The sequence below is a fragment of the Sphaeramia orbicularis genome, chromosome 5 (assembly GCF_902148855.1).
Source record: "Sphaeramia orbicularis chromosome 5, fSphaOr1.1, whole genome shotgun sequence".
In the NCBI taxonomy this organism is placed as follows: domain Eukaryota; kingdom Metazoa; phylum Chordata; class Actinopteri; order Kurtiformes; family Apogonidae; genus Sphaeramia; species Sphaeramia orbicularis.
In genome coordinates, this window is record NC_043961.1 from 5,608,476 (window position 1) to 5,635,407 (window position 26,932).

General features: G+C 37.7%; 1 protein-coding gene across 1 annotated transcript in view; it reads right to left on the bottom strand.

The window, feature by feature from the left end:
- fbln2 (fibulin 2) overlaps positions 1-26,932 on the bottom strand; it is a 124,242-nt gene that overhangs the window by 26,756 nt on the left and 70,554 nt on the right. The window contains exons 8-11 of the mRNA XM_030135203.1: positions 17,214-17,351; positions 12,172-12,315; positions 10,387-10,515; positions 5,709-5,834 (exon numbers count right to left, since the gene is read on the bottom strand). Coding sequence (XP_029991063.1) covers positions 5,709-5,834; positions 10,387-10,515; positions 12,172-12,315; positions 17,214-17,351 — 537 coding nt within the window. The remainder of the gene's footprint in view (positions 1-5,708; positions 5,835-10,386; positions 10,516-12,171; positions 12,316-17,213; positions 17,352-26,932) is intronic.

The following is a 26,932-nucleotide window of genomic DNA, read 5'->3' on the forward strand; positions in this document are numbered from 1 at the left end:
AGAGGTTTGGTCTGTGCCGGGAGTTCTTCATGGAAATAAGACCACACATCTAAATGAGGTGGCATTTAAATTCACTATATGTCACAGAGGAAGAGTGACTGATGCGCTGTAAATTAAATTTTTACCTGACTTTTTACTTATCTTGAACATGTTCTTACTCAGTTACTTTTTACATGTGTTCTGTGTTGTTGTGGAGCTGCTACCGTGTCGGAAACTCACGAGGAACAGGGTCCAAGAAGTTCAGATTCACCCATAAAAACCCTGTGCTGCTTTTATGGCACTTCCCAAATGGAGTTTTGTCCAGATTTAATATTTCTTAAGTGATTTATCTTCCATTCATTATATTATTATATTATCCTCCATAGTTTGTGTTTTCTCAGTGAAAATGAAGTATTTTCCTATATTTAATTCACTGATCATGTAGATCACTGGGGAGGGGGGGGGTAATATCAAATACCACATCAGCCCTGATTTTCTAATGCAGCAAGATGTTCTAAGCACTCCTGTGTAATTCATCCAAAAACCCCCCCTACCCCGAAAATTACTTTTTTAACTCTGAAAATCGCAACTTTCACAGCTTCTCCACTCTTTTGTCCAGTGCAGTATATAACTAGAAAAGCACTCTGAGAGCGCAGACCTCCGCCAAAGCAGATCAGTGCCCCCCCCCCCGATCACCACCAAAATTTAATCATTTGTTCCTTGTGCCAGTATCAATATTTCCTGAAATTTTCATCCAAATCTGTCCATAACTTTTTGAAAGATCCGGATCAGTCTTTGCCATTTGATAGAACACCCCATTGTAAATCCCTGAGTCAAATTGCATGAGATTTGCACAATTCCCCCATATTGTGATTTCCACCATAAATATTAGTCCCATATTTATTTGACCTATATTTTAAGATTCCTTGACCATGAAAACATACCATTAGCAACTGGATTCATAATTATATCCTTATTAGTTCAGTAGTTATTCACGAAAATCACATTTCTCGTAATGGCGGTTTTCTTCTGGATCTAGCTCCTTAAGTATTAAAGCTACATGAAATCCGGTGGCATACTCCCGATGCGGAACTGACTGAGCTACACGATGGCACTTGTCAGAAATTTCTACCTTTAATATTAAAGGCACAGTAGGCCAAAAAGTAAGGGCACCCCCATTTTTTATATAAATTGAGATAAAATCCGCCTTCTGGATCAGATCCGGATCAGCCTTTGAAATGTGATAGAGGACCCCATTGTCAATTCCTGAGTGAAATTTCATGAGTTTTGGTCAATAATTAAGCGAGATATTGGGAAACGAAAATTTTGGCCCCATTTACCACAATGTTAACGAAAATTTCAAAGTGATCCAGAATCCAGTGCCACGGGCCGATCAGATCGGCTTTGGAGAACACGCCATATCTGTGTACAAACAAACCATCCACCCCCATTTCTTTCTCACATTTCGATGACGTTCTTTCTGTGTCCCCCTTTTGAGACCAATCAGACGGGAATTTGAGGTCACGCGACCAAATAAATTATGCAAATTACGATCAATAATGAATCGGCTGCGTCCGGTGCGTTTTGAATCTAATCAGCAATCGGTCGGATGTTACCGAGCGGTTTCCTGCAGGATTCTTCAAATATTATAAAAACGACGCGAAATACTGAAAAACGGCCAAATTCTGTGGCACTTTTAAGGCTTATTAGCCCCTTAACTGTCTGGCACCGAAAGAATTAATTCCATGAAATATGCATTTTGGACCATTTGGGTGACCTTTGACCTATAATTTGACCTTGACTCTACACTTTTTGTGGTGCAAAGCACTCTGATGACATGACATGTCTCACAAAAAAACATTTAAGGCCCAGCATGAGCGGATTGCTACATTGTACTTTATCAAAAGTGAAGAAGGTTTGAAAGTGACCAAAAACCTCACATTTTCAGGGTTGAAAAAGTAATTTTCGGGGGGGGGGGGGGTTTGGATGAAAATTTCAAAAAAATTACACAGGACTGCTTAGAAGATCTTGTTGCATTAGAAAATCAGGGCTAAAGTTGAATCTGAAAATTTTTTGGAAATCAGCCCCCCCCCCCCCCGAAGATCACAGGTGTCAAACATGCGGCCCAGGGCTCAAAACCGATCCGCCAAAGTTTCCAGTCTGGCCCGTGGGATGGCAAGTTAGGGCATCAAACTCAAAAATAATGTCATAATAACCTATAAATAATGACAACGCCATTTTTTCTCCTTGATTTAGTGCAAAAAAAACATTAAAATTATGAAAATATTTACATTAAGAAACTATTCCTTAACAATTAAATGTGAATAACTTGAACAAATATGAACCTGAAATGTCTAAAGAAAATGAAGTGCAATTTTAACAATATTTTGCCTAAGACTAAATGTGTCGTGCCTTCGTAGATCTGATCTGTAATGCATATGTAGCCTATAAATGATAAGTTGAGGCATAATATTGATAAAATTGTACTTATATTTCTTAGCAAATTTAATTTTTCAGGTTATTCACATCCTTTTGGTTTGGATAGTTTATAAATGTAAATATTGTCATAAGTGAATGTTATTTTTTGCGCTAAAACAATTTGGAGTTGTCATTATTTATTGGCTAGCATGCTATTATTGGACTGTTCCGGCCCACTTCAGATTAAATTGGGCTGAATGTGGCACCCCCTGGAAGAAAATGAGTTTGACACCCCTGATGTAGATGTTCACAAAAGCTCAGATAACAGTTGAGGGTTATTATATCAGAAACAGAGAAAACTGAAGAAAAAGTGACTTTTTCTGCAAGGATATCATTAACTGAACACAAAAACAAGTGTGTCCATCCACTGTCATTGATCCAACTCCATGGGTTTGACTGGAGAATCAATGTTGTAGAACACAGGTGTCAAACATGCGGCCTGGGGGCCAAATCTGGCCCGCCAAAGGTTCCATTCTGGCCCGCAGGATGAAAGTGCAATAATTAACCTGAACAGTTAAAGTTGTCATAATCATTTTGGTTCAGGTTCCACATACAGACCAATGAGATCTCAAGTAAAAATAACAACACAATAACCCATAAATAATGACGACAAATTTTCTTTGTAAAAAATTAGGTGGAAAAAATTTAAGTGAAAAAAATGATATTACACTGTGAAAATATTTACATTTACAAAACTATTCTTTCACAATAAAATGCAAATAAATACACAAATAAAAAGAAAGATAAACAAGCCGAAATGTGCAATTTTAACAATATTCTGCCTGTTACTAAACGTTTTGTGCATTTATGGATCCACTGTGATCTGTAGTTGTGTTAATAATAAGAGATGGAATGTTGTAGAAATTGTTCAAATTTTAGTTTCAAACTCCAAAACTTTAACAATATTCTGCCTGTTACCAAATGTAACATTTTGTGTAAATGTACACGTATAAATAATAAGTTGAGGCATAATATTGTTAAAATTGCACCAATTTTTCAAATGAAATTTCTGTTTTTTCAGGTTATTCACTTTTTTTTTCTTTTTAAATGCAAATATTTTCATAATTTGTTTTTTTTTTTGTACTAAAACAAAAAGAAAAACTTGAATTTGTCATTGTTTATAGGTTACTCAGTCATTATTTTACTGGTCTGGCCCGCTTGAGATCAAATTGGGCCAAATATGGCCCCTGAACCAAAATGAGTTTGACACCCCTGTTGTAGAAGATGATGGTGTTTCCACGGTAACTACGGAGCCTCTGAACGTCCATATGGGTCATATCTGATGACCATGAAAAGATGAAGAACTGTATTTTACACCAATTATTGACATGTATTGATAGGATTAGTGGATCGACAGGTATGAAACAGTTTAGATCAGTAGATGGTTTTGGTCACCAGTGGCTGTTTGGGTCTTTATGGGTTAATGTGTGTGCATGTGAAACAATAAGTGGAATCCACAACTTCAAATTTGCATATCAATGATGACTCATAAACGTAACAATAATGTGTCGTTATGGTCTTAACCCTTTATCGGGCAAGTGACTATTTTTGGTTATTTCCGCATACATTACAAGAGAGTGACAGAAACAGTTCCAGTGAGGAAAAACAAAAAAAGGGGGGATGTTGATGGACGATACAACAAGCGAAGAAGAGTTTTAAAAGAAACATGGTGCGGTATGTGTGGACACACCAGGAAACTGAATCATTTTTTAATTTAGTACGAGATAGAGGGGTAATATATAATAATAATGAAAATATCTGTAAATCAACACCATATTTACATTCGTTGGCATGTTTATGGAATGACTTCTCATGTCATCTTGCGATAATAAAACAAATCATCGCATTTGTGATTTATTAGAAATGTTAATTTTTTTAAAAATGTTTTTTCGACATTTAGTAAATATTGGTAAAGTTTTGCACAGACGTCCAATAGAAAAGCAACTAGTGGAGTTAAATAGATGAGGTATGGGTAATAGACGTTATTGAATTACTGTAGGTTGACATTTTGGGGTCTTATAATATCGTATTTAACCTGTTTAACCCTGACCATGTTTTCAGGGGAAAAAGGCCTAAACAGACATACCCAAAGTAAATGAAGAATTACTTCACAATAATAAGGTTCATATGGATGTTCTTGGTGTCTATGGACATTTAGAGACCTCACAGAATCTATTCCCATTGTTTAAAATATTGTATCTATTACTATGCCTGAGTAAACTGTAACAAACTAAAGAGAAATTGGAATTTTTTATCCTCGCCTGTTTTTTGTTTTTTTTCAGCTGGATTGACGATGATATGCATAAATTAACTGTTTGTGTCGGAGATTTTTAATAGCGTATATTTCACCCCACAAAGATTAAAAATCATGTTTGAACATTAAAGTTTGCACTAAAATACACTTTTGATGTACTTTTATTAACATTAGGGTCTAAACTTTGAGCAAAAGCTGAAAAAAACATTCATTGTCCTGATTTATTATATTTTTTATAGTAGACGAATATTAACCCTTTCATGCAGTGTCCACTCCAGTGGACAGTTCTTCTCCAGCTGTTCTCTTGTATATTAATGGGTTTTGTTGTTTTAGTTCCATATCAGCCAACACAGTGGACACTTATGCACCATCCCATACACTGTAATTCAGATCATTACTGTAACTTTACTGTTCTTGATAAACCTGATCTGCACTAACATGTCTGAGTGTAAATCAATTGTTATTTGTTAGACAAGAAGGTTTTTTTTTTTGCATATTATCTCCATGAAGTGAGTAATTACTAGCATTAGAATATGTTAAAATGTGAGAAGACATCAGATTAGCAGCATTAAAAATGTTTTTATTTCATTGTTTGCATATCACTTTCTGATATTGGGTTTTAAACACGTTTCTTTACTTCAAAAATTAAATGCATGGATATTTTTGTAACTCCATCGAAAAAAAAAAAAACTTGATCGCATTGTTTTTTTCATGGCTAAACACTGAAGAAAAAAATCTTGACTAAGGTTCTCATAATTCATGCATGAAAGGGTTAAAATAATTTTTTCGGCCTGTGGGCGGGCTGATAGGGCTAAAGGTTAAAGTTTTAAATAGTTTAACCTTGTATCACCTTCTATTTAGCCCTGACAACTGCTTCACTGTCAGAATAATAATCACAATCCGGGCCAGACTTTGAAAGCCATTAGTACCTGAAAGCCTTGATAAAGAAAGAACAGAGTAAAAAAAAGAGAAAAAAAAAAAATTCCATACAGCTTACCTTCACAGTTTTTACCATCAAATGCGAGGGAGAAGCCGGCGGTACATGAGCAGTGGTAGGATCCAGGGGTGTTTTCACAGGTCTGGGCACACAGCCTGCCAGGGTAACGCCAGCACTCATTTACATCTGTCAGAGCAGGAGCACAGCCATTAGACGGCAGACTGATGCCTCCAGGCCACCCAGGACTCCAAACCAGTCCTCATTCAGTCACACTCTTAATGATTAGTGGAAAAGCGCAGAGCCGCGTTTGCACCTTGTTAGCTAATGTTTCCGATCTCATTAACAGTGTGTCAAACAGTTGACAGCCTTACTTCATGTGGAAATCTAACTGTACCATCTCTGAATGAAGCTCAGAGAACCCAGCTGCTTCTGCTCTGGAAATGGTTTGGCTTTTGCTTTCCTTGAGGATTCTGGGATGGATTTAACAGAACATCTGTTCTTGGATCACCTACGACTATCTGAATGCCGCTTCTCCACCAGCTGCTAGAAGTATGTTTTTCAGTGTGTCTGGTAGTTGGACGTAAAAAAATAAAAAAAAACTTGAATACCACCTTGTCACATCACAAGTTTACATCAGAATTTTAGGGTCTATATTTCTCTTTTACAATATTAAAAAATAGGACCAATGGCCCTGTAGCTTACCGGCCAAATTAAAAGTTTTGGGAAATGTATTCAGATGCCATTTATTCTCACCCAGTTCTGTGTATTTATTCTATTACAGAAATAGCCCATGTTTTGGTCATATTCCAATCAGATCTGTAAAAAAATTCAAATTCCAACTTGATATCATTGATACTGATTTATTGGATCAATCCACTTCCCATCTGATATAATGGGAAAATTTTTCAAAGTCGCACCAAATACAGAATCAGATCTGGATCGAAATAATTTCAATACCTTGTGTTGACATCATCATACAGAAGCTGTATACCAAGTTTGAAGTCAATCAGAACTGGAGTTTGGGAGAAGAAGACGATTGAAATGTTTTCCCCATAAGAGCCCATGTTAAATTTTCCGTAAGTTCCCGGATCCAGAAAAAGATCCTGATCAGCATGAGGACATTATGTTTTGGTCATCTCCCCATCAGGGCTGGACTGTAGAAATTTACACTAGATATCATTTATATTTACTGAGTTCTTGCATCCATCCACTTCCTATCTCTTATAATGGGGACATTTTTCAAAGTGGCACCAAATCCAGAATCAGATCCAGATCCAAATAATTTCACTAACTTTTGCTGACATCGTCATAAAGAAGCTGTATACCAAGTTTGAAGTCAATCGGAATTGTAGTTTTGGGGAAGAAGACGATTGAAAGTTTTTTAACGCATGACGACAATAGCTTATGGTCTATCGGCCGGTAAGCTAAAAATAACTACATTGTTGAGCTGTGTTGGGAATAACGACGTTAAAAATACTGGTGTTACCAACGCCGTTATTGTTTTCCAGTAACGGGTAATCTAATGAATTACTATTTGAAACGTTACAACGCCGTTACCGTTACCAGCAGTAAAATGCAGTGCGTTACTATGCACTGATATCTAACAGCTGTTATCCGTCTTGGCTCGTTCAGCCAGGCACGAGAGGTGTGACGTTTGCAGACGAGTCGAATCTTTTGAACGGCTCTTTTCAGTGAACGATAAGAACCGATTCGTTGCGAGCCATTTGTTTATGAGCAGTTCTTATATTTAGGGATGCACCCATACCACTTTTTTCCAGACCGAGTACAAGTACTTACATTTGAGTACTTGCCGATACCGAGTACCGATACTAGTACTTAATAATCCCATTCCAGTTCTTAGTTCCTTTTGTAAATGTGCTTTATTGTCTTTGTCATTAGTCTGACTGGAACAAAGTGCTGCTACTGACATTTAATGTGTTGGAATGAGCGTTTGTCAATTAATCCACCAGGGGGCGCCGCTCTGAATTAACCATACTGGACAAATACCACGAAGAAGAGGAAAGTTTTTTGAGAAGAAGAAGAAGAAAGTCAGTAATAACAAACATGGAGATGACAGAGGGAACACTAATGTGATACTAATATTGCAGCGTTTTCACTGGTAAGGTTTAAAAGTTTAGCTTCAGCAGGAAGAGAAAAGAGAAATGAGCGATAAGTTTCGTTTTCACTTCTGTTGGCGGCGGTCCGCACCGCTCCGTACACCCGCTGGTATTCTCATTCTGTTTACGCATCCGCCAGCACCTGGAAAACAAATGCAATGTACGCAGAGGACGGACAGAACCCTGCGTCTGTATCTGTCTGTGTCTGTAACGTTACTGTCAGTCAGCGTTACTTTTATCACCGTCATTTATTTTGAAAAATCTCCACACTCTTCACACATTATTCCTCCTCCTCGTACCTGCTGCACTGAACTGGGAATGTCAAATGGCCGTAAGTGGTATCGGTGCATTTGTATCGGATATCTTTTACGAGTACGAGTACACATACTGAGTATCGGAGTCGATGCCGATACTCGTATCGGTATCGGTGCATCCCTACTTCTATTCAAATCACCCACACTGCCTTCATGCTTCACCTGTGTGTCCATGAGTCTGAGTTGTCCACGCTGTCTTCACCTGAACGACCAATGACATCTCAATGTGTCACTCACTTGAAAAACGTTTATTCTGCCCGTCTCATTCGCATTTCCAATACTCGCGCATCTTTCAACGAGACGTGCAGTGACCTGTCAATCAACTGGCACCTGAGGAGGCGTCCAATCAGGTTCCAGAGGTGGACAGCGCTAGTTAGCAATATTTTCCTCGGCATGACCCGCCCTACTCTGCCCCTGATTGGCTCGTCAGTCCTCATGCCCAAAGTTAACCAATCTAATCAGTGAAGGCAGTGAGTACTAGCCAATTAGAAGCAGAGTAGGGCGGGTCATGGCTTCACCATCCGAGGGGGACAAATGAGCAATTTGGCTGCAGATACGACTGAATGGTGCACATCAGTGGGAATTTAGAAGTGGGTATACACAGTGATGACTGAAAAATAAGTCGGTGTACGCTGTATACCCCCGTATACCCTGTATTCTCTGAAATATCATGGACCAAATCTGTGGAATAATCTATGACCTGAACTTCAATCAACATGTTTTTTTTATCATTGTTTAAAAAGCATCTGAAAAGGAATGTAATTTATGGAAAAATGTAAGGCTGTACAGGGTGGGGAAGCAAAATTTACAATGAACATTTAGTTGTTTTTTCTCAGCAGGCACTTCGTCAGTTGTTTTGAAACCAAACATATATTGATGTCATAATCATACCTAACACTATTATCCATACCTTTTCAGAAACTTTTGCCCATATGAGTAATCAGGAAAGCAAACGTCAAAGAGTGTGTGATTTGCTGAATGCACTCGTCACACCAAAGGAGATTTCAAAAATAGTTGGAGTGTCCATAAAGACTGTTTATAATGGAAAGAAGAGAATGACTATGAGCAAAACTATTACGAGAAAGTCTGGAAGTGGAGGAAGCAACAAAAAAAGTACCAAAGCTTTTATTAAAGCTCTCAAATCCAAAATCCTAAAGGATCCAACCAAATCCATCCAGATACCAGGTATTGCCATGGCTTAAAGCAAACTACCCAGATGGAAATTATGTATGGACACAGGATGGTGCTCCAGCCCACACAGCTAGAAAAATAAAAGATTTCTGCAAATCCAACTTTAGCAATTTTTGGGAATCATGTTTATGGCCGCCTTCTAGCCCAGATCTAAACAAGATAAGATAAGATAACATAAGATATTCTTTATTGATCCCACAATGGGGAAATTCACAGTTATCAGCAGCATGAAACATACACACAACATGCACATACACGTAAGAGCAGTCATATAAATTTGAATAAAAAAGTGTTTAAAAAACCCTCTGGATTCTGCTATTTGGGGCGTTTTAGAACATGCTACCAATAGAACATCACACAGCAATGTCGACTTTCTTAAAGATACTATTAAAGAAGAATGGGAGAAGCTGTCACCCGAATATTTGAGGAACACTTGCACAAGTTTCAGGAAGCGTGTGAAGGCGGTTATTGAGAAAGAAGGAGGACACATAGAATAAAAACATTTTCTATTATGTACATTTTCCTGTGGCAAATAAATTCTCATGACTTTCAATAAACTAATTGGTCATACACTGTCTTTCAATCCCTGCCTCAAAATATTGTAAATTTTGCTTCCCCACCCTGTATATCATTTGATTTGATGATTTGTAATGTGATTTGCATTTTTGTTGTTTTTACTTTAGTTTATTAATTCAGTTATATTGTATTTTTCATTCTTTTTTCTTTTTTTCCCCCTGTGTATTGTTCATTTCTGGGGATGTATTCATATAAGCCTTTTCTGGCTTCTAACCTCTCCTGCACAATAATGTTACTTATTTGAATGTTGTTTTTTAAAATTTTCTCTCGCTGTTTTATGACGTGCAAAATAAATAAATAAAACCAGAAACAAACAAACAAAAAAAAAACCCTGGACTACATCTCTGGGTGAAATGATATGGTTATGAAGTGATACAGTAGTTATTAGGTGGTATTTTATTTGGGTGGTATTTTTATTCGGGAGTAACTGTAAATAATGAAATAATTCCTATCCTCATAATGTCTGTTTTCCTCAAACGACTAAAACTCCAATCTGCTCCTCATCATCATCACCCCCAGCCCTGACACAGTCATACGTACCGTTGCAGACTTTGCGCAGGGCGTCATACTGGTAGCCCGTCTGACAGTCACAGCGGTAACTGCCAGGGAGGTTGTGACAAATCTGGCCCACTCCACAGCGGTGTGTCCCCGTCTGACACTCGTCAACATCTAGACAGGCACAGATAAAGCTGTTCAGCAGTGACCCAGTCTGAACCCAGTGGGATCGACCTTAAGTGTAGTCAACACACTGCAGGAAACATTTATGTGGAACTTTAACTAATGAGTGGCACTCAGTTTTCCCCCGTTTCAGTCTCAGATCTGACTGGAAAAAACACCTCATTAATGATCAATCAGTTAACTATTATTATAGAAACTGAGCATGTTTTGGTTATATGTGTTTTTACATTTAATAGATAGATAGACAGACAGAACGATAGAACGATAGATAGAACGATAGAACGATAGAACGATAGAACGATAGATAGATAGATAGATAGATAGATAGATAGATAGATAGATAGATAGATAGATAGATAGATAGATAGATAGATAGATAGATAGATAGATAGATAGATAGATAGATAGATAGATAGATAGATAGATAGAAAGAATACCAAGTATACCAAGTTTGAAGTCAATCAGAGCTGTAGTTTCGGAGAAAAAGACGATTGAAATTTTTTCCCCATAAGAGCCTGTGTTAAATTTTTTCATAAGTTCCTGGCCTGTTGGCTGGTAAGCTAAAAAAAACTGTCAAACTTTTCTGTTATTACAATATTAATACTGTTTGTTTTAATTGACTTTTTTACTACCTGTCTGTAAAACCTGTTTTCTTTTCCAGCATGTGCTGCTGACCTCTTGACCAGGTCACTCTTGTAAAAGAGATCTCAGTCTCAGTGGGATTCTATCTGGTTAAATAAAGGTCTAGCTAAACTTTTCTTGCTCTAAATAACATGTAATAATAATAGTAATAATAATAATCATCATAATAATAATCATAATAATAATAACACTGGTCAACAACAAATTTATTGTTTACGTTTTTTGAGCTGATTTAGGATAATTTTGGTGTGCTGAATCCAAAAATCACATTAATTTTGCTTAATCAGGTCAACTTTCTGAACTATGGTACATATTGGCTTTTTAACATTTTTGCTTCCATTTATGGGCATTTTCACATCATATGATACAAAATTCTTTCATATTTCTTGCAATAAAAGAGTTCTGAAGATTTTACTTTTGCCAATTTATGATTGTTTTGTTTTTTTTAATATTACAGGTGAATGAAATGGCTTCAACTAGAAGATCTTGCAAAAATAAGCCTGACGTATTCTGCTACATCTGCGGGGAATACATAATAAATAATAACTACATCCTGTTAGAAAATGATTTTTTTTCTCTTAAAATCTATTTTGGGTGAGAACTATATAAAAAAATCAACTGATAAAGTCTCAAAAATGTCATCAATTTTGTGAGAAGATCAAAATTTTCAAAATCAAATTAGCAAAAAAAAAAACCTGACCTGATTGAGAAAAACAGATGTCATTTTTGGATTTAGCGGTGCAAAATGGTCCTAATTCAGCTGAAAAAACCTAGACAACTTGCAAAAAACATTTTTTTGTAACCCAGTGTAATAATAATAATAATAATCATAATAATAATAACAATAATAATAATAATTCATCTGTTTTATATAGTGCTTTTCTAAGTAGTCAAAGATGCTTTACAATAAGCAGCCAAGGGACAAACACGCAACAAACGGGGTAAAACAGATACAGAGTTAATACAAAAGGGCAAACGAAGAACAAATACTGGTGGAGACCTTACCGACACACTTGACTCCATCGGGGCTGGCGTGGTAACCATGGCTGCACATGACGGTCTTCTGCTGGCAAGTGTAGGAGCCCACGGTGTTGATGCAGTTAAAGCCTGGGCCACATGGTTCAGTCAGACCCATGCACTCGTTGACGTCTGCACAAACACAGACGGAGAAGGAAACCCTGAGACGGCTGAGGAGAGGCACTGAAGGCCAGGAGGTCTGATCCTCACCGACAGTCCCACCTAGGCCTGCTCCCTAGTCTCTTTAAGCTTTATTTAACTATTGTTTTTACCCTCAGCCCTCACTGCAGGGTATTGTGGGTTTTCAAGTGCAGGTACATTATGTTTAAAGATTGTAATGTATATTTGTGGATTTTCAAAGTGCAGGAGACTTTCGTGACCAATATTTCATCCGATCCGTCAAACCTCAGTCATATCCTCAGTATCATGAGTCTGTAAGTCTGTCTGTCATTACTCACCTGAATCTCTTGCTTCACTGTGAACAATTTTGAAGCATCATCCACCAGAAACAAAGCATTTCTTTACAAACAGAGCTGGGAGGTAACTCGGGCTTCTGAGGAATTTTGATGCGACATGCATTGTGGGAAGCGGAGGTTCGCGTAGCTGCCTCTTGGCGGCAGCTTCAACAAACACGATGCAGAAACGGCTGGAGCTCCACTTCCCTCCAGCCGTTTCCACGTTTCAGCCGTTTTCACGTGTTTGTTTCATCCATATAATATCATATGGTCACGCTGCCGCTGCCACTGCCAGGTGGCTGCACAAACCTCCGCTTCCCACAATGCCCGTCGCGACAAAATTCCAAAGATGCCCGAGTTACCTACCAGCTCTGTTTGTAAACACATGGTTTGTTTCTAGTGGATGGCACGAAGAAACTGTTCACTGTGAGGGAAGAGATTCAGGTGAGTAATGACAGACAGACGAACAGATTCATGATACTGAGAATCAGTGGCGGCTGCTCGTCTTTCAGACAGGGGAAGCTCATTGTTAGCTTACATCAAAAAAAATGTCAAGTTATTAAAACATAAATTTGGTCCTCGACATGCTCTTTGTCTTGTCCTGTAGTCAGTGGCACAGAAAGGGTCCCTTGGGGCCCCAAGCAAAAAAAAAAAAAACAATAAATAAATAAATAAATAAATAAATATACAGGTGGGGGAGGGGCAAATTGGACTCAGGGGGCCCCTTCAGAGAATTTGAGACAGCTACTTACTGCAACTTCTCACTGCTGCCATGTAGTGAATTAATTCTTTAGACCAGGGGTCACCAATCCTAGTCCTCGAGGGCCGGAATCCTGCATGTTTTCGATGTATCCCTCTTCCAACACACCTGATTCAAATTGTAAGCCTATCATCAAGCTCTGCAGAAGCCTGATAACAACTGTCATCTGTGCTGGAAGAGGGAAACATCTAAAACATGCAGGATACCGGCCCTCGAGGACCAAGATTGGTGACCCCTGCTTTAGACTGTTTGTGTCAAGTCTGTTGGTCCTTTGGGGGCCCCTGCTGGTTTAGGGGCCCCAAGCAGCTGCCTGCCTTGCCTAATGGCAAGCTGCACCACTGCCTGTAGTGATGACGCACACATTCTGCGCTGGCGGAAGAATATGCACTGCAGTCTAGTCTTCCCAAAGCGTTCCAGTGGGCTATTCTGATGGGATCTACCAGCCTGGAAAACCCTGAAGGAACAGTTCACCACTTGTTTTTTTTATACATTCATTTGTCATGCACTAATGAGTTCAGTAAGTGGGCTAAACAGTTTGCACTGCAGTGCACCGATTGCCTTGTTCTCGCAGCCCTTCCGTTAGCTTAGCTTAGCCTAGTTTAGCATAATGGCTTCATTCCTATGGTCAGAGGCAGTGGCGGCTGCTCGTCCTTCAGACAGGGGAAGCTCATTGTCGGCTTACATCAAAAAAAATTGTCAAGTTATTTAAACATACATTCGGTCCTCCATTCCTTTTTAGGAAAATGCTCAGTGACCTTATCGTACCAAGTAGACGTCTTTTCCAGGGACCGGACCAGTGTCCTCTCTGCTTAGACGGCCTTGGCCCAGTGTGTTGTGGGTGTAAGACTTCAGCCTTTTTAAACTACAGATGCTCCTTTTACTCCGACCTAGCCAACAGTTTGATTAATTTAAGTATCTACAAAACAATATTAAACTCGAACAAGAAATGATTAAATTATGGAACTGAAACAAGAAAATGTTGAAATTACAGGGTGGGGAAGCAAAATTTACACTGAACATTTAGTTGTTTTTTCTCAGCAGGCACTACGTCAATTGTTTTGAAACCAAACATATATTGATGTCATAATCATACCTAACACTATTATCCATACCTTTTCAGAAACTTTTGCCCACATGAGTAATCAGGAAAGCGAACGTCAAAGAGTGTGTGATTTGCTGAATGCACTCGTCACACCAAAGGAGATTTCAAAAATAGTTGGAGTGTCCATAAAGACTGTTTATAATGGAAAGAAGAGAATGACTATGAGCAAAACTATTACGAGAAAGTCTGGAAGATACTATTAAAGAAGAATGGGAGAAGTTGTCACCCCAATATTTGGGGAACACTTGTGCAAGTTTCAGGAAGCGTGTGAAGGCAGTTATTGAGAAAGAAGGAGGACACATAGAATGAAAACATTTTCTATTATGTCAATTTTCTTGTGGCAAATAAATTTTCATGACTTTCAATAAACTAATTGGTCATACACTGTCTTTCAATCCCTGCCTCAAAATATTGTAAATTTTGCTTCCCCACCCTGTATGTTAAATTGAAACAAGGAAGCACAATGAGTGTGTTTTATTTACAGTGCAAGAAATGAACGAGTAATTTGGTAGTGGTTTCTCTGATTTCACAGCAGAATGTGTGACGGCATTAAACTGAACTGTGTCAGTGAAGGAGGAGATCTGAAAACAGCTGTCAATCAAATGCGATTCAGCCTTTCGACCGATCCTCCAATCAGCACGTGGGATTCTGGCGTCCAGCCTGGCCGAGCTCCGCCCACAGCTCCATTCACCCCCAGACACGCCCGGCATCCGGGGGCGGGACAACATCGTGGCATTTATCCAATTACTGTCCAGTTTTGAGGCAATGAAAAAAACTGTTCCACTCAGTCCCATTGAAGCCCAGAGACGCCTGCAGTCTACGAACAAATGCACTGAGCAGAGATGGAGGAGAAAACACAGACACGGGAATGGAGGAGAAGTGAACAACATCCAGTCCAATGATTTGTGATAAAGCTGATTCTGAACGAACTCGTCTGTGAGATGAACGTGTTCTAACACATTTGGAGTCAATGAAATGTCAACACAACCGAACAGATTAAACCATTTAATTTTCGTAATTTTAGGGGAAGTCAGGCTTCCACTGCAGTCTGTGAGAAATCACCACTGCTGAGGATATGACTGAGGTTTGACAGATTTGATGAAAAATTGGTGACCAAAGTCTCTCGCAGCTTTAAGTTTTTCTGCCTTTAGTTAATAATAGTAAATAGAAAATATTCTGAAATTACTATGGTTTTATTATCTAAACATTTAGCCCCTATTTTTTTTTTTTTCATTTTGTAATTTGAACAAGGAACAACTGGAATCGAAATTGAATGAATAAAGGGAACTACATCCAGCCCTAACTGACCTTTTTAAGAGCAGATATTATGTCTTGTAAAAACAGTCTCGAAGCCCAGACTCAGTCATAACAAATAACTCTGGCTTTGTTCCATTTGGTTTCCCAGGAGTGAACCAGCGTGCACCGTGATAAACCTAAATGAGATGCAGCTCTTTTTCATGACATCACCTCCACCTGTGTTTTCTAAGGCGTCACAATGCCTGCTGTGAAGAACATCTGTTGGTTGCTGTTGTGTATGTTACCATCTGACCCAGCACCATGCTGACATTTGGCTCGGTCTGTCTTGTAAAAGATGTGATGTAGCGGCAAAGAACTTCAGGATTAACCCTTTAAAGGCTGCCATTATAACAGGCCACCTGAGTGTCTGAATGTGTTCTTTGCAATGAAAGTGTAAGAAAATATCTTTTTTTGCCATTTTTTTTGCGCCTTTAATTTTAGGAGGCACTTAACTTTCAATATCTGAAAAAATCTAAATAATAAATGCTTAAAACAGTGTGTTTTAATAAAAAAGAAAAAAAAAAGGCTTGAAGTTTTTAGCATATTTATGATCAGAAACAACTGTAAATGTCCATAATGAAACTTTTTGAGATTGCAAAGATAAACTGTCAACTATTTTACATCATCTCAAACATGCTTCTTGGTCTTGAACATTTAGTATTCATATTATGCGTCATATTTTTTTTTTTTATTTCCAGGTGTTTTTTGGCTTGTGAGGACTTCCTTCCTGCTGTGATAGAGTCTCACACTGCTGCCGTAAAGTGTTATAAAGTGTTGGAAAGCTCAGGATCTCAGCTTTCTTTTAATTTGAATGTTGTAAAGTGCAAAATGCAGCGTTGGAGAGATTTATGTTGTTAAAGGTTTAAATACAAATACTTGAAGTTCAGCTCAAAATACTGGACTTCCTATTTATATATAATTTTCCTTGTCTTATTTCCTAGAAGTGTGGTTGGCTATATGTACAAGCTTGTTATTATCATTATTATCATTATTATTATTATTATTATTATTATTATTGTTATTGTTATTATTATATTATAATAATATATGAATATGAATGAATGAATATATATTATATTCATGCAATGACTATTCACAATTTACCCCCCCCCCCTTTTCTTTCTTTCAATGAGCAATATCGACACCTTTTTTCCTTAAAAAAAAAAAGAAAAAAGAAAAAAAAGAGAACAGTGTACTTTGTATTAATGATGCCCTGTGTAAAATGTTGCAAGACTGTTTCCAATAAAAATTTGAATTAAAGAAAACGACTGGACTTCGCCTCCCTCTCTCTCTTTTTACATTTGTGTATTGTTCCTTTTACCTAAGTATTAGACGTTCTCTACTGGTCTGTTTCAGGACTTCACATTATATGTCCTGTCCTTTGGTTGTTGTGTGATGTTGTGAAGTCGTCTCTTACCGATACAGTTTCCATGTGAGTCCTGTTTGAAGCCGCTGATGCACTTGTGTTTGGGACCACAGATGAAAGAACCCACTGTGTTCTCACACATGAAGCTGGAGCCACAGTTGTGGGTTCGAAGCACGCACTCATCAATATCTGAAAGACAAAACAGATTAACCCATAAAGACCCAAACAGCCACTGGCAACAAAAAACAGCTACCGATCTAAAATGTTTAATACCTGTTGATCCACATTTTGGTTTTAAATGAAGTGTAATCCACACATTTAGGCCTTAAATGAAGTATAATCCAAACATTTAGGCCTTAAATGAAGTATAATCCACACATTTTGGTGTTAAATAATCTATAATCCACACATTTTGGCCTTAAATGAAGTTTAATCCACACATTTAGGCTTTAAATGAAATATATTCCATACATTTTGGTGTTAAATTAACTATAATCCACACATTTAGGCCTTAAATGAAGTATAATCCACATATTTAGGCTTTAAATGAAATATATTCCATACATTTTGGTATTAAATTAACTATAATCCACACGTTTAGGCCTTAAATGAAGTTTAATCCACACATTTAGGCTTTAAATGAAATATATTCCATACATTTTGGTGTTAAATTAACTATAATGCACACATTTAGGCCTTAAATGAAGTATAATCCACATATTTAGGCTTTAAATGAAATATATTCCATACATTTTGGTGTTAAATTAACTATAATCCACACGTTTAGGCCTTAAATGAAGTTTAATCCACACATTTAGGCCTTAAATGAAGTATAATCCACACATTTAGGCCTTAAATGAAGTATAATCCACACATTTAGGCTTTAAATGAAGTATATTCCATACATTTTGGTGTTAAATGAAGTATAATCCACACATTTTGGTGTTAAATAATCTATAATCCACACGTTTAGGCCTTAAATGAAGTTTAATCCACACATTTAGGCTTTAAATGAAATATATTCCATACATTTTGGTGTTAAATTAACTATAATGCACACATTTAGGCCTTAAATGAAGTTTAATCCACACATTTAGGCTTTAAATGAAATATATTCCATACATTTTGGTGTTAAATTAACTATAATCCACACATTTAGGCCTTAAATGAAGTATAATCCACATATTTAGGCTTTAAATGAAATATATTCCATACATTTTGGTATTAAATTAACTATAATCCACACGTTTAGGCCTTAAATGAAGTTTAATCCACACATTTAGGCTTTAAATGAAATATATTCCATACATTTTGGTGTTAAATTAACTATAATGCACACATTTAGGCCTTAAATGAAGTATAATCCACATATTTAGGCTTTAAATGAAATATATTCCATACATTTTGGTGTTAAATTAACTATAATCCACACGTTTAGGCCTTAAATGAAGTTTAATCCACACATTTAGGCCTTAAATGAAGTATAATCCACACATTTAGGCCTTAAATGAAGTATAATCCACACATTTAGGCTTTAAATGAAGTATATTCCATACATTTTGGTGTTAAATGAAGTATAATCCACACATTTTGGTGTTAAATAATCTATAATCCACACGTTTAGGCCTTAAATGAAGTTTAATCCACACATTTAGGCTTTAAATGAAATATATTCCATACATTTTGGTGTTAAATTAACTATAATGCACACATTTAGGCCTTAAATGAAGTATAATCCACATATTTAGGCTTTAAATGAAATATATTCCATACATTTTGGTGTTAAATTAACTATAATCCACACGTTTAGGCTTTAAATGAAGTATAATCCACACATTTAGGCCTTAAATGAAGTATAATCCACACATTTAGGCCTTAAATGAAGTATAATCCACACATTTAGGCTTTAAATGAAGTATATTCCATACATTTTGGTGTTAAATTAACTATAATCCACACATTTTGGCCTTAAATGAAGTATAATCCACACATTTAGGCCTTAAATGAAGTATAATCCACATGTTTTTGTGTTAAGTTAACTATAATCCACACATTTAGGCTTTAAATGAAGTTTAATCCACACATTTAGGCCTTAAATGAAGTATAATCCACACATTTTGGTGTTAAATAAACAATAATCCACACATTTAGGATTTAAATGAAGTATAATCCACACATTTAGGCTTTAAATGAAGTATATTCCATACATTTTGGTGTTAAACTATAATCCACACATTTTGGCCTTAAATGAAGTATAATCCACACATTTAGGCCTTAAATGAAGTATAATCCACACATTTAGGCCTTAAATGAAGTATAATCCACATGTTTTTTTGTTAAATTAACTATGATCCACACATTTAGGCCTTAAATGAAGTTCAATCCACACATTTAGGCCTTAAATGAAGTATAATCCACACATTTTGGTGTTAAATAAACAATAATCCACACATTTAGGATTTAAATGAAGTATAATCCACACATTTAGGCTTCAAATGAAGTATATTCCATACATTTTGGTGTTAAACTATAATCCACACATTTTGGCCTTAAATGAAGTATAATCCACACATTTAGGCCTTAAATGAAGTATAATCCACATGTTTTTTTGTTAAATTAACTATGATCCACACATTTAGGCCTTAAATGAAGTTCAATCCACACATTTAGGCCTTAAATGAAGTATAATCCACACATTTTGGTGTTAAATAAACAATAATCCACACATTTAGGATTTAAATGAAGTATAATCCACACATTTAGGCTTCAAATGAAGTATATTCCATACATTTTGGTGTTAAACTATAATCCACACATTTTGGCCTTAAATGAAGTATAATCCACACATTTAGGCCTTAAATGAAGTATAATCCACATGTTTTTGTGTTAAATTAACTATGATCCACACATTTAGGCCTTAAATGAAGTATAATCCACACATTTTGGTGTTAAATAAACTATAATCCACACATTTAGGCCTTAATTGAAGTATAATCCACACATTTAGGCCTTAAATGAAGTATAATCCACATGTTTTTGTGTTAAATTAACTATGATCCACACATTTAGGTAGGCCTTAAATGAAGTATAATCCACACATTTTGGTGTTAAACTATAATCCACACATTTTGGCCTTAAATGAAGTATAATCCACACATTTAGGCCTTAAATGAAGTATAATCCACATGTTTTTGTGTTAAATTAACTATGATCCACACATTTAGGCCTTAAATGAAGTATAATCCACACATTTTGGTGTTAAATAAACTATAATCCACACATTTAGGCCTTAATTGAAGTATAACCCACACATTTAGGCTTTAAATGAAGTTTAATCCACACATTTTGGTGTTAAATAAACTATAATCCACACATTTAGGCTTTAAATGAAGTATAATCCACACATTTAGGCATTAAATGAAGTTTAATCCACATGTTTTTGTGTTAAATTAACTATAATCCACACATTTAGGCCTTAAATGAGGAACAAAAGAACAAAATGAATTAAAAAATGAACAAAAATAGTAAGCAACAATAACAAAATAAGCCATAAAATACAGTTCTTCATCTTTTCATGGTCATCAGATATGACCCATTTGGACGTTCTGAGGCTCCACAGTTACCGTGGAAACACCATCATCTTGTACAACATTGCTTCACCAGTAAAACCCATGGAACTGGATCAGTGACAGCGGATGGAAACACTGGGTTTATGTTCAGTTATCGATAGCCTATATTTTACGGATAAAGTCACTTTTTCTTCAGTTTTCGCTAATTTTTTCACTTAAGAACTCTATTTTATGGAACTGTTCACAAAATATCAGTATCACTTGTAGAAAAAAAAAAATAAAGATATAATCAATATAAAATGAAACTGAAAAAGGACTCGTTTATGTAAATACACTGTTAACTTTCATAATAATAATGTTGGTTCTTGTATCAGTAATATTTTCAGTCTGTGAATCTGTTGGAGGAGGAAGAGGAGGAGAAGAAGTAGGAGGAAGATGAGGAGGAGGTAGAGGAGGAGAAGGAGGAGGTAGAAGAGGAGAAGGAGGAGGAGGTAGAGGGGGAGAAGAAAGAGGAGGTAGAGGAGGAGAAGACGTAGGAGGAAGAGGAGGTAGAAGAGGAGAAGGAGGAGGAGGTAGAGGGGGAGAAGAAAGAGGAGGTAGAGGAGGAGAAGGAGGAGGAGGTAGAGGAGGAGAAGGAGTAGGAGGAAGAGGAGGAGAAGAAGGAGGAGTTAGAGGAGGAGGAGAAGGAAGAGGAGGAGAAGGAGGAGGTAGAGGAGGAGAAGGAGGAGGTAGAGGAGGAGAAGGAGGAGTTAGAGGGGGAGAAGGAGGAGGAGTTAGAGGAGGAGAAGAAGGAGGAGGAAGAGGAGGAGAAGAAGGAGGAAGAAGAGAAGGAGAAGAAGGAGGAGGTAGAAGAGGAGAAGGAGGAGGAGAAGGAAGAGGAGGTAGAGGAGGAGAAGGAGGAGGAGGAGGACAAGGAGGAGGAGGAAGAGGAGGACAAGCAGGAGGAGGAAGAGGAGGAGAAGAAGGAGGAGGAAGAGGAGGAGAAGGAGGAGGTAGAAGAGGAGAAGGAGGAGGAGAAGAAGGAGGAGGTAGAGGAGGAGAAGAAGGAGGAGGAAGAGGAGGAGGAGAAGGAGGAGGAAGAGGAGGAGGAAGAGGAGGAGGAGAAGGAGGAGGTAGAGGAGGAAAAGGAGGAGGAGGAAGAGGAGGAGAAGGAGGAGGAAGAGGAGGAGAAGAGGGAGGAGGTAGAGGAGGAGAAGGAGGAGGAGGTAGAGGAGGAGGAGAAGAAGGAGGAGGAAGAGGAGGAGAAGAGGGAGGAGGTAGAGGAGGAGAAGAAGGAGGTGGTAGAGGAGAAGAAGGAGGAGGAGCAGAGGCTGTAAATTCCAGCTGGTTCAATAATGCTGCTTGTTGGTCATTAGAAGAACTTTGCAGAATGCATTACATTCTTGTATTCTCTTTAAATATTTCAGATATTCATTATAAATTTGTCAATTACTGAATTTTATTTTCTGACTCTGACTGTTTGCTTGTTTGATCAGCTCGACATGATGTGAAACCATGATCGTAAATGCACATAAACATCCCCTTTGCTGCCTTGGACCCTTCTGTGTCCACACTAACGTCTAAGTCAAACCTCCTCCTTTGGAACTGTTTGTATAAATGAGTGAGGATAATGTGGCCTCAGTGACGCTCATCCTGCTCTGTGTCCAGTAGGTGGCACTGTGGCTCAATGCCCCAACAAGCACCAGAAGCATCCCAGAAATTCAGACTTTTCCTCCTGTCAGTGTTTAACTGCAGGAAAACATTGCCCTCCTGTAGAAATATCTCCACTTCCAACTCTGCAATTAACCTAAGTTGAAGAAAACTTCTTAAATGACAGTTATTGAATCTCATGAGCGATGGATGGAGTTTAAATGGGAAATTTGTCTTCGTTTCCTCTCTTTTTTTCTTCTTCTTCTTTCTATGCCGTCAGCTCATTTCACAGGAGTTCACATTATATGAAGTCCTCTGAGATCCATCCTGTGGTACACCCGTGGATAAAGGTCTTAATTTGGGCTTTTCTCTACCAAACATCATCACAGGGATTCTTTTTTTCTTTTCTTTCTCTTTTTAATTGTCACAGCAAAGACGTTTTTTTTCCTACGCTGCTAATTAGTTTCCTCCCTGTTGGCCAGTTGACTAAATATTACCTTCATTATCTAAACTACATTGATTAGTCCTCCCCGGTGCTGAGCGCCAACGACACGCTGCTTCAAAGTACTTTAAAACACCGGCACGACGACGCCTCCAAGTGATTATGTGCGGAACATGGGCATCTGCTGCAGCACAAACATCGCTGTTGGAGCCAAAACACTTAACATTCATCTTAATGACACGTTTACTGAGCTGAGTCATGACCGCTAATATGCACTTAGTCATAAAAATGTGGAATAGTTCGTGCGTTTCCATGACAACTTTTATTCCTGGTTTAATCTGATTAAAGGTTTGATCCTCTTTCAGATGCCCATGTAAACACCTTATTCCAGTTGAAAAAGACAAGTTCGGATTAAATTTAAACCTGATTAAAGTCACTGGTTTAATCCCCTTTTAATTCCGAACTAAATTATTCTTCGGACATGTAAACCCTTTATTCTGTTTGGACTTTATTCCTTCCATTCTGCACATGCTCAGTGTCTTGTCCTGTGGCGATGACGCACACATTCTGCGCTGGCGGAAGAATATGCACTGCAGTCTAGTCTTCCCAAAGCGTTCCAGTGGACTATTCTGATGGGATCTACCAGCCTGGAAAACCCTGAAGGAACAGTTCAACACTTGTTTTTTTTATTCATTCATGTGTCATGCACTAATGAGTTCAGTAAGTGGGCTAAACAGTTTGCACTGCAGTGCACCGATTGCCTTGTTCTCGCAGCCCTTCCGTTAGCTTAGCTTAGTTTAGCATAATGGCTTCATTCCTCTGGTCAGACGCAGTGGTGGCTGCTCGTCCTTCAGACAGGAGAAGCTCATTGTCGGCTTACATCACAAAAAATTGTCAAGTTATTTAAACATACATTCGACCCTCCGTTCCTTTTTAAGAAAATGCTCAGTGACCTTATCGTACCAAGTAGACGTCTTTTCCAGGGACCGGACCAGTGTCCTCTCTGCTCAGACGGCCTTGGCCCAGTGTGTTGTGGGTGTAAGACTTCAGCCTTTTTAAACTACAGATGCTCCTTTCACTCCGACCTAGCCGACAGTTTGACTGATTCAACTATCTACAAAACGATATTAAACTCGAACAAGAAATGATTAAATTATGGAACTGAAACAAGAAAACGCTGAAATTATGTTAAATTGAAACAAGGAAGTCCAATGAGTGTGTTTTATTTACAGTGCAAGAAATGAACGAGGAATTTCGTAGTGGTTCGCCTCTCGATTTCACAGCAGAATGTGTGACGGTATTAAACTGAACTGTGTCAGTGAAGGAGGAGATCTGAAACTAGCTGTCAATCAAATGGGATTCAGCCTTTTGACCGATCCTCCAATCAGCACGTGGGATTCTGGCGTCCGGCCCGGCCGAGCTCCACCCACAGCTCCATTCACCCCAGAGACGCCCGGCATCTGGGGGCGGGACAACATCGTGGCATTTATCCAATTACCGTCCAGTTTTGAGGCAATGAAAAAAACTGTTCCACTCAGTCCCATTGAAGCCCAGAGACGCCTGCAGTCTACGGACAAATGCACTGAGCAGAGATGGAGGAGAAAACACAGACACGGGAATGGAGGAGAAGTGAACAACATCCAGTCCGATGATTTGGGATAAAACTGATTCTGAACGAACTCGTCTTTGAGATGAACGTGTTCTAACACATTTGGAGTCAATGAAATGCCAACACAACCGAACAGATTTAACTATTTAATTTTCGTAATTTTAGGGGAAGCTGAGCTTCCCTTGCAGTCTATGAGAAATCGCCACTGGTCAGATGTTGCCAGGCTTTTATAGGTGATTTGTAGTATTTTATGAGTGATTCTGTGAAATTCAGATCTCCCTAATCATTACTTTAGTCCGCTGGGGTGAATATGATCACAAATTGCGGCTCAAATCACGGCGATGTGACTTACTGCAGGAATAAAATCTTGGGAAATAAAAACTAATGCAAAGCTAAAATGCTAAAGCAAAGCTAATTTAGCGCATGCATCCCTTTCAACAAAAATATTTTCCAACTTTTGTCAACACAACAGTCCCATGATTGGCACAGGAATACAGCTGCAGTAGTCGGCAAAGCGCAGCAGAGACTGTACTTTTTAAGACTACTAAAATGCTATGCTGATGAGTAGGATGGGCAAACTCACTTCCTGGATCAAACCAGAAGTGACAAGTCTGGGAGTCATTATAGACTCAGACTTAAACTTTAAGTCCCACATAAAGAAAGTCACTAAAACGTCATTCTTCCACCTCAGAAACATAGCCAAAGTAATGCCGGTTATAAATGGAAAGGATGCTGAAAAACTGGTCCATGCTTTTATCTCCAGCAGACTGGACTACTGTAATGCACTCCTTACAGGTCTCCCAAAAAGCAGCACAGACAGACTTCAGCTGATTCAGAACTCTGCAGCTAGGTTATTAACCAAAACCAAGAAGAGAGAGCACATTACTCCAGTGTTGGTTTCCCTGCACTGGCTACCGGTAACCTACAGAATTGATTTTAAGATACTACTCCTCACGTATAAAGCTCTAAATGGAACCGGACCAAGTTACATTGCAAACTCACTGATCAATTATGTACAAACTAGAACACTGAGGTCATCAAACGCAGGTTTACTAGCAACTCCCAGAAATATTACAAAGAAAATGGGGGACGCAGCCTTTACTAACTATGCACCAAAGTTATGGAATACAATTCCAAAAGACATTAGAGAAGCCAGTTCACTGAATATATTTAAAACCAAATTAAAAACATTTTTATTCTCATTAGCCTTTGAAAGGAGATAAAAATGGGGTCACAATTCAGGAACCAGGAATGTGCGCTGTTTTTCATTTTTATTTTATTTTATTGTATTTCTGTTTTTATTTTTTATTTTACTGTATTTCAAATTTCATCTTATTTCTTGCACTTCAAAAATTCTATGTATAATCAAATATTTTAATGTGCGCTGCTTTTATTTTTATTTTATTGTATTTCTCTCACATTTCATCTTATTTCTTGCACTTGAAAAATTCTATGCATAATCAAATATTTTAATGTGCGCTGTTTTTATATTTATTTTTATTTTATTGTATTTCTAATCAAATAATATTGTATTTTTTTCAATCAATGTGAAGCACTTTGGGCTACAATTTCTGTATGAAAGGTGCTATACAAATAAAGTTTATTATTATTATTATTATTAATAAAAAAAGCCACCTGGATGGGAATCTGCTACAGACTTTTTACCGCTCCACTGTGGAAAGTGTGCTGACATACTGTGTCACAGTGTGGTATGCCGGCTGCACGGCCAAGGACAAAAAAGCCTTGCAGGGGGTCATAAAGTCAGCACAAAACATCATTGGCTGCCCCCTGCCCTCCCTGGAGGACTTTGCGAACTCTAGGGGGTTGAAGAGGGCAAGGAACATCTTGCTGGACACATCCCACCCTGGCCGGTGCCTCTTCAACCCCCTACCCTCAGGGAGGAGGTATCGGGTTCTGGGGAGCCGAACAAACCGGCTCAGAGACACTTTTTATCCCTGGGCTATAAGGCTTTTAAATAAGTAAACTTGGGGTACTACTTTTTTTAAACTTTTAAAGCTTTTAAGTTTTAACTGTCTTGTCTAAATATTTATTTTAAGATTTTTATTATCACTATATTTTTTTTTAAGTCTTATTTATATACTATTGTGTTTTTATCTTGTTTATGCTGAATTGCACTGGGGGGGGCTGCACAATTTCATTGTAACATGGAGTACAATGACAATAAAGTTTATTCTATTCTATTCTATTGTATGAGTGCAGTAAGTCGCAGATCTAAAGAAATAATTAGGGAGAATCGGATTTCAGAAAATCACTTACAAAAGACAACAAATCACCTTTAAAAAACTGGCTACATGTGACCATGGGAATGCAGTGACTATGCTAAGCTAAGCTAACAGAAGAGCTGCGAGAACAAGGCAACGTGAGCACTGCAGCGCAAACCCTTTAGCTCACTTATCTACCTCATTAATACCTCATGTAAACCTTTATTCAGGTTTAACATTTCCATGTAAACAGAAGAGAAAATACTTTAGTTCCAAATTAATTTCTTCTGGAAAAATAA